The sequence below is a fragment of the Acanthochromis polyacanthus genome, chromosome 1, assembly GCF_021347895.1.
Source record: "Acanthochromis polyacanthus isolate Apoly-LR-REF ecotype Palm Island chromosome 1, KAUST_Apoly_ChrSc, whole genome shotgun sequence".
NCBI lineage: Eukaryota > Metazoa > Chordata > Actinopteri > Pomacentridae > Acanthochromis > Acanthochromis polyacanthus.
The window spans coordinates 12337322-12351426 of record NC_067113.1 but is presented as its reverse complement, the minus strand read 5'-3'; the positions used below and the strand labels follow the sequence as shown (position 1 = coordinate 12351426).

At 40.6% G+C, this 14105-nt stretch overlaps 1 protein-coding gene across 3 annotated transcripts; it reads left to right on the top strand.

Moving 5' to 3' along the window:
- The first annotated feature begins 909 nt into the window (after window positions 1–909).
- Window positions 910–13232, top strand: ak7b (adenylate kinase 7b). Of its 3 annotated transcripts, XM_022221588.2 has the most exons (18): window positions 910–1052; window positions 1677–1826; window positions 1920–2028; window positions 3419–3513; window positions 5694–5804; window positions 5906–5989; window positions 7687–7775; window positions 7979–8069; window positions 8371–8448; window positions 9410–9559; window positions 9714–9842; window positions 9934–10033; window positions 10300–10422; window positions 10542–10595; window positions 11008–11205; window positions 11357–11580; window positions 12214–12372; window positions 12462–13232. In XM_022221588.2, the coding sequence occupies exons 1-18, from the start codon at window positions 927–929 to the stop codon at window positions 12504–12506; spliced, it is 2115 nt and encodes a 704-aa protein (XP_022077280.2). In that variant the 5' UTR covers window positions 910–926; the 3' UTR covers window positions 12507–13232. The 3 variants fall into 3 exon arrangements, with proteins under 3 accessions (XP_022077280.2, XP_022077281.2, XP_051795523.1); XM_022221589.2 differs by lacking the exon at window positions 5694–5804; XM_051939563.1 differs by lacking the exon at window positions 1677–1826 and having other exon boundaries at window positions 918–1052.
- Window positions 13233–14105: the final 873 nt, after the last annotated feature.

The window sequence follows — 14105 nt, the reverse complement described above, 5'->3', positions numbered from 1 at the left end:
CAAGTGGTATCATCACGTACCAGGAAGTGGGAAGACTAGGCCGAAACGCAAGCAGACATCATACTCGAATACCGAGGGATTGCAAACGACGATGTCAGTTTTAGATAAAATTCAGGCTTCTTTACGATTTTTAATAGTGCTGCTCATTTCTACCGTGCTCTAGAGCGTTCAGATAAACTCAGAAACTGAACCAGTCCTGGTGTCCAGACACTCCAGCAGTAGGACATCCCTAAAACTGTCGCTGCAAAAGTCTACAGTAAGACACGTCCTTCACAGGGCTACACATAGAGACAAACAATCACACTCACACCAGCGGTCAGTGTAACCCTAACCCTCAGCATGTTTCTGGACTGTGGGAGGAAGCTGGAGAACCTGAAGAAAACCACACGCATGCAGAGGGTGCACGTGCAGACTCCATGCAGAAAGATCCCAGGAAGGCCGAACACGAACCGGGGATCTTCTAGCTGTGTGGTTAAAGAGTTAACCGCTACACACTGTTCAGCCTGATCTGGAAATTGCAATGTGGAAATGATAAACTGAGGCTGAATGCTAATTTTATTTTTCATAAGAAATAATGTTGGTTAAAAGATAATTCTTTAAATGTTAACATTTAAATTGTTATTTAGAGGTTATTCTGCTGTGGTTTTACTGGTCCGGTCTACTGGAGATCAAACTGGACTGAGATGATTCTGATGCCCCTGCTGCAAGGTTGCACTTCTAACCCTGCTGTTCTCATAAAGACTACTTTATATTTACCCCACCTGCCCCTGCAGTAAACTGTGACAAAAAAAATGCTCCTTTAATTAATATATTTACATTTCTGTGAACTCAGTGCGCATGTCTGCAGATCTTGTCAGCCATGCGACCTGTCTGGGATCCTGTGGACGGACGCTTCCTCATCTCCACGGCAACAGCGCCGCGTCTCCATGGCAACGGCACCGCGACAGCAAACGGCAGGCGTCATGGCGGAGCCGAGGATAGCGAGGATCAAACAGCCTAAAAAAGTTTTTGTTAACAGCATAGACTCTTACTCATCCAAGTACATCTCCAAGGTAAGACTAAGATACAGGAAGACAGAGCTGGGAGGGTCCAGCAGCTCTGTTCTCTTTATAGATATGCATATATATTATGCAGGAAACCCTGCTAGCTAGTTAGCTTCGGTTATAGTTTTAATCAGGAACAGGGATGGTTAATAGCAGTAAATACAGTCAATGTTAAGGTTAATTACACTATACTCAAGTCTTTATAAAGGATAATAACTGTATATTCAGGCTATATAAAGATAACTGTATATTCAGTCTATTTAAAGGATAATAACTATATTCAGGCTATATAAAGGTTAATTACACTATATTCAGTGTACGTAAAGGTTAATACCAGTATATTCAGTCTATGTAAAGGTTAATATCGGTATATACAGTCTATATAAAAGATAATCTATATACAGTCTATATAAAGGATAATAACTGTACATTCAGTCTATATAGAGGTTAATAACAGTACATTTAGTGTGTATATACAATCTATATAAAGGTTAATAACGGTATATACAGTCTATTTAAAGGATAATTAAACTATATGCAGTCTATATAAAGGTTAATATAGGTATACACAGTCTATATAAAGGATAATTAAACTATATACAGTCTATATAAAGGCCATCCTGATGTTTCCAGCTGTTGTGTGAGTGCGTGCTTGGAGCTGCAGGTCCTGAGGAGGAGGTGGAGGAGGACCAGAACCACAGCTCAGCAGCAGCATTCCAGCTGGTTGGAACTGTTTCCCATCCATCTGAAGGGGACAGGGAATATGTGCTGGAGGAGTATTTTGTACGTGAATTTATCTGTCCAGGTCCAGTAAAAGGAGGCGTGAGTTATCGTCTATAAACGTACATTTAAAGCAACTGCATTCTGTCTGTGAAGCTCCTGAGCAGGGAGGAGCTGCTGTCCAAGCTGATGGACTGTGATGTGGTTCTCTACAACATCAGCCAGCATGCTGAGCAGCTGGAAGAGGCTCTCTGGGCTGTTTCAGGTAAAAGGGTTTGGGTTATAACAAGGTGTTTAGTGTAAATGAAGCTTCCTCTGGCCAGTGGTGGAAAAATATTCAAATATCAGTACAGCAAAGTAAATGTACTCCATTACAAGTTCCAGTCCTGTCTGAAGAATTTTAAAGTCCACAGCATGTGGTTGGGTGATATATCATTATTTCTAATCATCAGCTGCAGTTAATCTGTTTTAAGCAGTGTCAGCAGATCAATCTGATGACTTGAATCTTTAAATTTTTGCTGAGATATTGGATCATTTAGACATTTATTGAAAGTAACCTGGATGAGATATTTAGAGGGAAAATCTCTACTTGGTGAACGTTTCACGGACATCTGGATGTGATACAGATTGTTGGTGTTAAATCTTTACATCGTGTTGCATTTTAAATGCAGTGTGTAAAAATAAATCACCTTTAAAAGTAACTAAAGCTTTTAAATAAATGTGGAATAACAGAACGTACCATATGTCTTTCTGGAGATGCAGCGAAGTGGAAATATTTAGTTTCAAAAAATGGAAAGAATGAAGTAAAGCACCAGTTCCTGAATGCAGTACCTGTAAATAATATACAGTACCTGCTTACTGTCTGACTTTATTTTCTTCTACTGGTGGATGCTTTTCTTTCTGAACAGGACTCTTTTTTTTTCAGCATCATCATTATCTATACAAACTGCAGGCCTTTTACTTGAGTATTTTCATAAGATGCTGCTCACATTTACAGTTCATCTGATAATGTCATGAATTAACTTTTACAGCAGTGACCAGTGAAATAATTCATTCTCCTCTGGTCACTGAGCCTGTTTTTACATCCTAAACCACCATGGCTTCAGCATACTAGCAAATTACCAAAATCATTAGAACACAAAGAGTTAGTTGTTCTGAAAAAGGACAAACCACTCTCGGTGACCTAAACTACCTGAATCTAAACTATTAAAGTGAATGAACAGCCGGTGCAGGGATGTAGAAGACTCGCTAACAACGATGGCTTTATTCAGGACAAACAGCGATTTAATGAGGACGACCTTTCCATAGAGAAACACATGACAGATAACTTAGAACTCACTGAGGTTCATTTCAGAGAAACAACATGGTTGCACATTGAGAACATTACTGAGTTACCTGTATCTGTATCTGTACCTGTATCTGCTCCCCAACAATTCAGTTGTGACCATTTCTAATGATAGAAATAAGTCCCTATTTACCATCAGCCTGTTATTAATCAGAGTAGATTTACTGTTTAAGTGTGTCAGATCTTTGTTTCATGGTTATTGTTGCCCTGTCACAGTTTTAATTCAGACTTTTTACCCTACATGTGTTTCTATCCTGACGGTGATAACCCTAACAGACTAACCGTAACTCATGATGTGTTTCGTTCTTAGCTCTACACAATGAAATGGAGCATTTTTCTGGACCAAAGCTGTTCATCCTAATCTCCACGGTTATGACCTGGGCCTGCAGCAAGCCTGTCGATCCTGTATGTACCTCTGACTGATGGAGCTGCCGTCCATCTTCTTCTGAAACGTGACTTCCTTCTAGTTCCTAGTAGCAGGCCTGTAAACATAGAGGGGCTGGATATTATTATGCTCCAGTGGAAGTATATTGAACAAAATTGAAGTTTATTTTGGACTAAACTCTTTACATCTTCATCAACACACTGTGCTGTAGGTTAGAGGGTAAAATAAGGGCAGCAAAATCAAAGAAATCATTGAGGAAAACCTGGTGGAGCCTGGAATAAACCTAGGTCAGGGAGATTTGTTTTCCAGCTCCATGATGAACATACAGTAAAGCCAGAGTACAGGCAGCAGCACAACTATACTGGAGAAACGAGTCTGAGATCTGGGACTGGACAGAGCAGCACCACAATCATGTTAATTACAAATATAGCAGGTACAGTAAATGATTGCATAAATATTCACACCTGAAGGGAGTGAATATTTATGCAATGACTGAGTCTCCATCAGCCTCAACATCTGGACACTGCAGTTCTTCTCGATTCCTTCTTGAAGAACAGCTCAGACTCTTGTCAGGTTGTTCAGGAATCAAGAGGAACATCTCTTTTCGAGTCCAGCCACTAATTCTAACTCTGACTTGGCCTCTCCAGAACGTCCACCTTGTTGTCTTTAAAACCAGTCCTCTGTATCTTTGGGTTTGGGTCATTGTCCTGCTGGAAAATAAATCTTCTCACAAGTCATAGTTCTCTTGCAGACTGAGTCAGATATTTTTCAGCACTCCTGTTCCCCTCAGCCTTTACCAGCCTTCAGAGACCTGCTGCTGAGGAACACCGTGATGATGCCACCACCGTGGCTCAACAGTGGCTTTTTCTTTGCCAGTCTTCCATCCAGCTCTGACTGGTGAAGAACCAGAACAGTTGTTGTATCTACAGTCTCTCCCATCAGATCACTGAAGCTTAAACTCCTTCAGAGTGATCATGGTGGCCTCCTTTACAGGTCTTCTTCTTACCCGTCATTCAGTTTGTGAGGACGTCCAGATTTAAATGAGAGCCATACTCCTTCCATTTCTTAATGATGGATTTACCTGAACTCTGGGATGTCCAGTGAGTTGGAAATTTTTGTTGCTATCTCCTGTTTCCTGACTTCTGGTTACCTCCGCCAAGGAGGTTATGTGACACCCGCCGTGTGTGTCCGTCTGTCCGTCTGTCTGTCTGTCTGTTAGCAAGATAACTCAAAAACGCCTGGGCAGATTCACATGAAATTTTCAGGGGATATAGACTATGTATGGATGTATGGATGTAGACTATGGATAACTATGGATGTAGACTATGGTAAGAGGAAGAGCTGATTTAATTTTGGTGGCAATCTAGAAAGGATCCTGGATTCTGGATCACTTTGAATTTTTTAGTATGGTTTAGTATGTGGTCCAAAGTATGACAAAAACATCATAGGTTAGTATGTCGTCCAACAAATTGGAACAAGGTGTCCAGATAGCTCAACTGGTTAAGAAGGTGATTCGTTAAACAGAACTGTGTCAGAGATGCAGGTTTGATTCCAGCTCATGATCTTTTACTATATGGGTTTCCTGTTTTCCTCTCTATCCTTGGCGGAGGTCTGCACTCTCTGAGTGCTTTTCTAGTTTTCAATGATCTTTCTCTGAGTTGCTTGTTGTAATCTTTAGTCTTCATGCTGCATCTCACTGATTCTACCACTGCTGGGGGCAAATATTAATGCAGTCATTTACATTACGTTATATATCTGTAATTAATTGAGCAGATTTTGTAAAAACAACAAGAGTTGTTTTTTTGTTTTTTTTTATTTGCCAATCTTTGTCAAAAAACCTGAATTATATTTACCATGATTTCATGTATAAAAAAAAAAAAAGGTGAAACGGCCAAAGATGTGAATTCTTTTTATAAGCAGCATAAAACACGTATCAGATATTTTAATAAACTGACATCACTTTGTAGAGACTTCATTCTCATATTATTGACTCTTCAGTGTTGTAAACACACAAAGATAAGACGAAGAGTCTAATATTGGCTGTAATGAGTCATTTTAATAACTGCTATTAGTGTCGTACCTTTACTGCATCATTATTACATTTTAATAGTGTGACATTTGTGTTTATTAATCAGCAGCTCTGTCCAATCAGATTAATATTTTTACTTATTAGAAGCATCCTATGCTGTTTGTGTCTCAGGATGATCTGGAGCTTCCTTTTACTGATGAGATCTTCTGGAGCAGAAGACCACATCCAAACTTCAAACAACACATCGACCTGGAGAAGCGGGTCGTCAAAATGGGAAAAACTGTGGGTTTAATTTAAAGCTGTAGGCTTAGGGTTAGGTCCTATTACAGTAGGTCCATGTAGTTGAGAGATCTCACACCGTTCCATATGTGTGTTGCTTTCAGAACAGAATGCTGTTCTCCACATACGTGGTGGCTTCAGGACTCCAGTATGGGATGGGAGAGCAGGTCTTCCACTACTACTTTAAGGTCAGATTTGAATACAACTTTATTATTGCTTTGACTATCGACAAGATGTCTTATTTATATTATTCCTATTCTATAGACATGTCTCTTTATTGTTTTGACTGAATCTAAACGTCTCTGCTTTGTTCCTAGTATCTACTTTTGATGCCTGATTTTGAAGCAAAAATGTATATGTGTATATATATGTGTGTGTTTTTATTTTAATTATTTCATTTTTATTAGTTTAATGCTCCCCTCTGGTGAAAAATAATAATAAAACTAATAATTTAATGTATATGGCACATTTTACATCAGAAGGATCAAAGAAGAAGAGAGACCAGAGAGGCAAGGAAAAGATTTACAAAGTAAATCAATAAAACAACAAATAAATAAATAAATAAACAATAATAATAAGTGAGAATAATATGGACAAATATGTCAAATAAAATCAACATAAAACTAGAAGTATATTACATATGATTGTTGTCATGTCATCATAATACAGACTATAATGGTGATAATAGAACAGCCAAAGAAAAGTCGCACTCTAATATTTCATTGCTCTGAGAACGTCTCTCATTCACTGTGGCATCGTTTCCATAAGCTTCTGCAACATCACAGCATTTATTTCTGTCCAGAGTTGCATTAATTTTCTACTAAGATCTTCTACTGATGATGGGAGAGTCGGACCAAAGTCTTCTCCAGAACATCCCAAAGATCCTCAGTGGGGCTGAGGTCTGGACTCTGTGGAGGACAATCCATCTCATGCTCCCTGATCCACTCACTCTCAATGTGAGCCCCATGAATCCTGACATCGTCATCTTGGAACATGAAGAAAACCTCCACTGATGGAAAGCCCTGGTCATTCAGTATCTTCAGGTATCAGCTGACCTCATTCTTTGGGAACATAACGTTGGTGAACCTGACCAGTGACCTTCACAATACTTGTGACCTGCTGGAACACAAGTATCAGTGTCTGTAGTCAGATGTGCTTTTCATTGTGATGGGCTGAGAGGCTGCCAGGCAAGAAGAAAGACGTTCTTTCTGAAGAGACACCTTCAGGCTCGACTGAAGTTTGCTGCTGATCGCACAAACAAAGGAAAGACCTTCTGGAGGAATGCTCTTTGAGCTACTTGGCCACAATGTCCATGTTGGAATGAAAGAAACAGGAAGAATTTAACCCTAAGAACACCAAACCTGCCATGAGGTATGATGGTGGTACTTTTGTAGTCTGGGCCGCTTTGGTTTTTCCAGTAGAACTGGTCCTTTACACGAAGTAAATGGAAAAATAAAAAAGAAGGATTACCTCGTTATTCTTCATGAAAACCTAAAATCATCAGCCAGAAGGTTGGTCTTGGACACCCTTTTCCGCAAACAGACATAAAACATGATAAAGACATGGCAAAATGATGCTAATGGCCTTAACCCACTGGGACATATTTAGTTAAACGCCACCAAGTGTCAAGTGGAGTGATCAAAGATTCAACAAGAAGCTCGTGGATAAAATTTGTAATATTTGCGTAAGATTTATGAAAGAGCCTGAATGTGTGATAGAAATCTTTGGAAACTTGGACTGCTGTGATGTGCACAGTCTTTGAAACCGTATGTAAATTTTATTTGGCTTTAGATGAATCAAAATGAACCTCAGAAATCCACATAACTGGGAGTAAATGTGGATTTGCTTCACATGAGTTATAAACTGAAATAATCTGTATTTTTAGAACTCATGGCTGGGACAGGAACATGAAATATCCATCTTTGGAGACGGCAAGAACATCATTCCCACGATTCACATCAATGACCTGGCGAGGTAGGACATGTTGTAAATAATGCATTATTATTGTTATTATTATTATTATTATTATAAACAGCTGCATGAACTTGAACTCTAATGAGAACCGACAGATCCCTGGAACGACCCTGACTGAACTTAGCTTCTACGGCTAACCCTAACCCTAACCCTACCCGTGGTAGTGCTCTCCAAACTATTTATTTTTATCTTGTTTCTTCCAGTGTGGTTCAGAACATTATTGAACATCAGCCCAAACCATATTACCTGATAGCTGTGGACGGTTCCAACAACACCATGGAGCAGATAGTGAAGGTTTGTGTAGCAAAGCATCGACAAATGACCTGATTAGAAACAAATCTGTGAAAGTGTTAACATGTTGTAAAGCTGGTTAACTCCACGTAGTGACATCTTCAGACCGATCCTGTAATGAACAACAGACATCTGACAGAATTTTAAGCTGATTGGCTTAGAACTGATCAGCTTAAACAAACTGATTCCATTTGTGACGCAATGACAAGGTGTGTATTTATATGAATGACTGATATCTCTTTATGCACACAGATGAGGAAAGAAACAAACCTAAATACTGATGTATGGGATGTTTTGCCAACAGGCAGTTGCCTCTGAACTGGGATCAGGGAAGATCCAGAAAAAGCCAGTTGATGAAGCGTACCTCGTCCAGGATTTCAGTGTATGTTTTAACCACATTTACCTTACATTTGCATTCACCTTACTGAAGTTTGGTTTGGTTTTTTGACACCACAGCTGTCGGTGAATCATCACAGTTCTGCCTCCGTGTTTGTACATCTAGAGATAAAATGGACTTTTTCACAGCTCAGAATGAGAGGATTTTGAGAAATTAACTGGTATGATATACTTTTGAGGGCTAGATGGACTACTATGGAGCTACCAATCAGAAGTCTGGAGACACCTCCTCATTGAGTGTTTTTTATTTATTTCAATTATTTTCTACATTTTAGATTAATGCTGAAGATTTACAGTACACTTTTCTGTTTACAGCATAATTCCATAAGTACACAGCTATACTTGTGGTTCTGATGTCTTCAGTATTCATCTACAACATATAAAATAACTAAACAGAAACCACTGAATGAGAACGTGTGTCCAAACCTTTGACTGGTCGTTTACATCAAAACATCAAATTCATGTTTGTGTGTTAGACCGGAGCCACGGTAGGTGTGTCTGCTTTAAAGTTTCAGTTTAATGCTGATTTCGCCCACAGACAGCAGGTTTCTGTTTCTGTACACTACCTGTCTGCTGTCTGTCTGTCTGATGTGTTCACTACCACAGCAGACAGACAGAGATGAGCTGGAGAACACAGAGACCAAAAAGATGGTAATAGTTTAATGAGATTCAACAGGAAGACACAGAAATCTTTCCAAATAAAAGATAATGTTGGTCCATAATTGCTGAATGTTGAAATGTGTTTGCTCTGTTAGTCCAAGAGGTGATGATTCAGTATGTTATTACTGAAAATAAAGTGGCTGAAATATCCGTCACTGCAGGTTTAACAAGACTAAACATCATCAGTACTAAACATCGTCAACTGTAATTGAGAGTAAACACGTCGGGATTTAAAACCTGAGACAGAAGGAGTTTTTTCCTGCTGACGTGTTATTTCTCCTGTGCAGGTAACAGAAATCGATTCCATGCTGGTCAATCTCCGCATGGAGGCTGTTCACATAAAGAAGCTGTTGTCTGTTAGCTGGCTGTGTGAGTTTGGTCTGGTGGAGAACATTGAGCTGGTGGTGGAGGAGTACCGACAGACCCGCCGACTCCTGGTAGGCACTGAAGCACACAGCAGAACTCAATCTAAACTTTACTTACTGTTCACAGATGTAGCACGGCTAGTTTTCAGTTCTCTGACAGTTGAGGATAGCAGTCATCCTGGCTGTAGTAGATGTTGTATTATTATTTGTGGTGTGTCTTCTCCAGCCCATCCGTCTGTGTGTTCTGGGACCACCTGCTGTGGGGAAAAGCACCATTTCCAAAAAGATCTGTGAACACTACAAGCTCCATCACATCACCCTGAAGGACACCATCTCTGAGACCATTTCCCAGCTGGTGAGCTCTAAAGCTGATCATTGTGTTTGCATGTTGACAAGAGCAGACAGTAAGAGCGACAAGAGCAGTACAGTTCTATTCTGTCATTTAGAAAGCTGCTGTGAAGAACGCTGGTCCAGATGCCAAAGACTCAGCAGCAGAGGCCCAGGAGCTGCTCAGCAGCCTGAAGGATGCTGGAGAGCAGAATGAAGGTACAGATTCATTAAACTGCTGCTGGGTTTTTCCACTAGTAGAGGGTTCACTCTGAAAGAATAAACTAGTTTAAACTCTCTACCAGAGGGTTAGGGTTACCTTGAAGAAATGAGATCTAAATGTTGTGTCAACATAATGCTGGTGTGTCAAACAGTTTCTCATGGGTTCTCTGTTATTGTTGTATTAGAAGATAGAGTTCACTTCCTCTGCAACAGCCAATGGCTTCTGAGATGATTGTCCTCTAACATGGACTCCTGTCTGACAGGTGTTCTTGATGAGCAGCTGAAGGTGCTGAAGGATAAACTGATGTCTAACCCGTGCAGAAACCAGGGTTTTGTTCTGGATGACTTTCCCAAGACATATGAACAAGCAAAAGAGCTGTTTGAAGGTGAGACTCTGACATAAACTCTTATCAGAACTTGTCTTGTCGTGTCAGAACCACTCATTCCCTCAGTGGAACATGAATATTTAAAGTGAATTCATCTGTTTGTTTTCTGTCTTCTTCAGTGGAAGAACATGATGGAGCATCCCAGACTTTCTACAGCAGGAAGATCTCACCAGGTCTCTGTCATTATAATCCTACGATTGAAGCCAGAAATATGTCCATTATTATGTTTATTTTCTTAACAACCACAGCATTAACGCACAGCTGTTTCTGTATACTTGCAAAGACTATGGATATCATGGCAGTCTGTAGTTTTCAATGACTCTTTTAAATCAGAATTTTCTGTGATAGAATCACTGATAAATCTTTCATTTTGGTTCTGCCATAGAATTATTATTTGTAGATGGATAGATGTATGCACAGTATATACATACACTAACCCTTCATGCAGAGATGCTAATATTTGGTTAAATGTTCTTTGGCCATTTTCACCTCAGCTAGATCGTTAGGGTTAGGGATCTAACCCTGACCGTAGATTCACTGGTTGGTATTATCAGATTAGTGATGGTTTCATTATGTGGGTCACAGAGTTTGTGTTGTACCTGGATGCATCAGACTCCTTCCTCATGGATCGAATGATCAACTTGCCGGAGAGGTTGGTGCAGGAGCACAGCTACGAGCCAGAGCTCTTCCTGAAGCGCCTGGCCAGATACCGAGAGAACAGCACCGATGAGGAAACCGTTACCAACTACTTTGTTGAGATGGACATCAGCCCTCTGTACCTGGGTAATCCTCTGTAGGGAGGCCGGGCAGGGGTCGGATTAGCAGTGCTTGTATACTAACAATGCTTGAAAGTCAAATGTAACGGTAATTTTATTCAGCCAGTCACTACTTCCATCCTAGTGCTGAACATCACTGTGATCCTGGTCCTCTTTAGAGATCTCCAGCAGTGATCAACCTGACTGCTCGCTGCTGATGCAGAAAATCGTTGACACGGTGGGCCAGCCCAGGAACTATGGTCCAAGCAGCCGGGAGGTGGAGGAAGAGGAGGAGAGGAGGAAGGCTGAGCAGAGGATCAGGAGAGAGATCCAAGAGAGGGCAGAGGAGGAACAGAAGGAGGCTGAAGAGGCCAGGAGCAGAGCTGAACGCTGGGAGGAGTGGGTAGGACTGGTTGTCTGCTTCAATACTCAGAAAATAAATGACCTTTCAGTCCAGTCAGATCCTGATCTAAGCAGGACGCTGCAGACAAATTCAGTTTAACAAATCTACACGACGTGACGAGGATCTGTTTAGATCAGGAACTTATATTCCAGCTCAGACATCAGTTCTACACGTATGTTTAAACACGGACTCTAAAATGAAGAGAAGTTAGTTGTTGAAAGTTTGGATTCATGCAGCTGGTGTTATCTATCACCTACAGTTACCAAGTAGTTCATTTCTACCTTGTTGTTATCTGGCTTTAGCTTTCATTCTTCTCATCGACATTGCAAAAGAGAAAAAGAAATGAGAAAAAGAAATGAAAAGGTTATGAATGAAGTCAGCAGTGATACTTCAATCTGATTATCAACCATCATGCCAGAGAAAAGAAAAGCTGGATCTGTCCTCTGAAGGACATTCATCACAGTTTACAGAGTACTAGTATACATACATGCAGTATTGTATGTGTTATATATATTAGTATGCGCACAGTTGTCTCACTTTCAGTTTGATCTTAGAATGATTTAGTTTAGGACTGATGGTGGAATGAAGCAGGATTATGACGGGGACTTTCTGACCGTGTTTGATATGTGTCAGATAAAGAGTCTGGAGGAGGTGAGGCAGCAGGAGGAGGAGCAGCTGGAGGCCCTATCAGTCCCTATGAGGAGCTACCTGATGGAACACGTCCTCCCCACGTTGACCCAGGGTCTGACTGAATGCTGCAGAGCTCATCCTCAGGACCCAGTGGACTTCCTGGTACCTAACTCCCTATCGGTTACTGATTTGAACCAGTCAGGGTTTGACTTGACTCACTTTTAATCTCGATTATGTCTTTCTCTTTCCAGGCGGAGTACTTACTAAAGAACAACCCCTTTGAATACCCGCAGTAGAGCTGATTTTCTGTGGACACACCCAGATGTCATGCACAGCAGATACTAAACCGAGGAGAACATTACGTTAATTCGTCCTGTGTTCGTTTGGCTATTAGGCTGAAGTCAATTACATGCAGCTTTTCTGTTAGAGCAAAACCTCCTGGAGTCTGTGAGACTTTTCACAGTATTCCAGTCATCACAAGCCAAGTGTCCCTCAGTTCATGCTGGGATTTTGATTAGGTCTGATTTGTAAGTGGCCCATTCTCCCGCCCCTGTTGTATTCATACGCAGCTTTGTTTGGACTCTTGTGTGCTGGCCATTACTTAAAAGCACCCTAAAAGCGGATGAAAGTGTGTACGAAGCCAAAAGCTGATTAGGAAGTTAATTTGCTTAATGAACTTGGTAAACTCCAAAGTAGACACGCTCGGGTCATAATTGCTTTGATTTGGCTTCAGATATCCAGGAAGGATAAATGTTACAAATGGCAGCTAATTTGTGGCTCTCTCATGTTGCCACTCGCAACTCCAAAGTGAACATAATTGGTTGCGACGGAACACCAAATTATTTCATTGTACATACTTAATCACCACATGGGGAAATTAGTTGAGTTTATTTGGGAAACATTGTGATGCAAGCTGCTGCAAGACAATTTGACTGCACCATCTGTGATCTCGGCTACACACACAACACCGACTTTCCTCAAAATGAATCACACATTTTGACAATAAATGTGGTAAAACAATATTCTCAGCGTCTCCTGGGATTCTCTGTCTTAGTGACCTGCCTAAGGATCTTATAATTACGCTGCATTGTAACAAATGTTTCATATAAACTAATTCTACAAACAGACCACAAAGTACAAAGACAAAGATGTGGATTTGACAACAGCACAGGATTGTTTGGTTCTTCTGGTAAATGACCAGTTTTGCTCATAGTGTTGGCCTTCCTGTGCATTTTGTACCAAACACTCCACCAAAGCAGTGATTCCAGTCTCTGTTTTTCAGGGGAACTGCATCCTGGGCTTTAAGCTGCCCAACATGATTGTGATTGGTTTATGATTGGTTTCATTATCATTCACCCAATAGGAGAATGATAACGACATGCAGTCAGACGATTCTTCAGCACTGTGGAGATATGTTTAGGTACACCATTGTTTGACAGTTTGAGGTCACCCAGACAATCCCATGTTCTCCATGAAAACTCCCACTTTTATCCATGTGCTAACATAACTGCACAAGGGTTTTCTAATCATCAGTGAGCCCGAACACAGAAGATGAACACAGCTGAGCTAGAACACAGGAGTGATGGTTATCTGACACAGACTCATTGCTCTGCACCCCTATGGAGATATTCCATGAAGAATCAGCCGTTTCCAGCGACAATAGTCGTTTACCACATTAACAATGTCTACACTGGATTTATCATTCATTTATTGTTGTCTTCATTTAAGAAAAAAACTGCTTTACCTTAATTAAAAAACTGCTTTTCTTTCAAAAATAAGGACATTTCGAAGAGACCCCAGACATTTACACGGTAGTGTGTATGAGACAACAAAGCTAGCATTGTTTACCAGATGAAGTTCCTCTGTGTGTCCAGCAGGGGGCGCTGAAAGCCCCT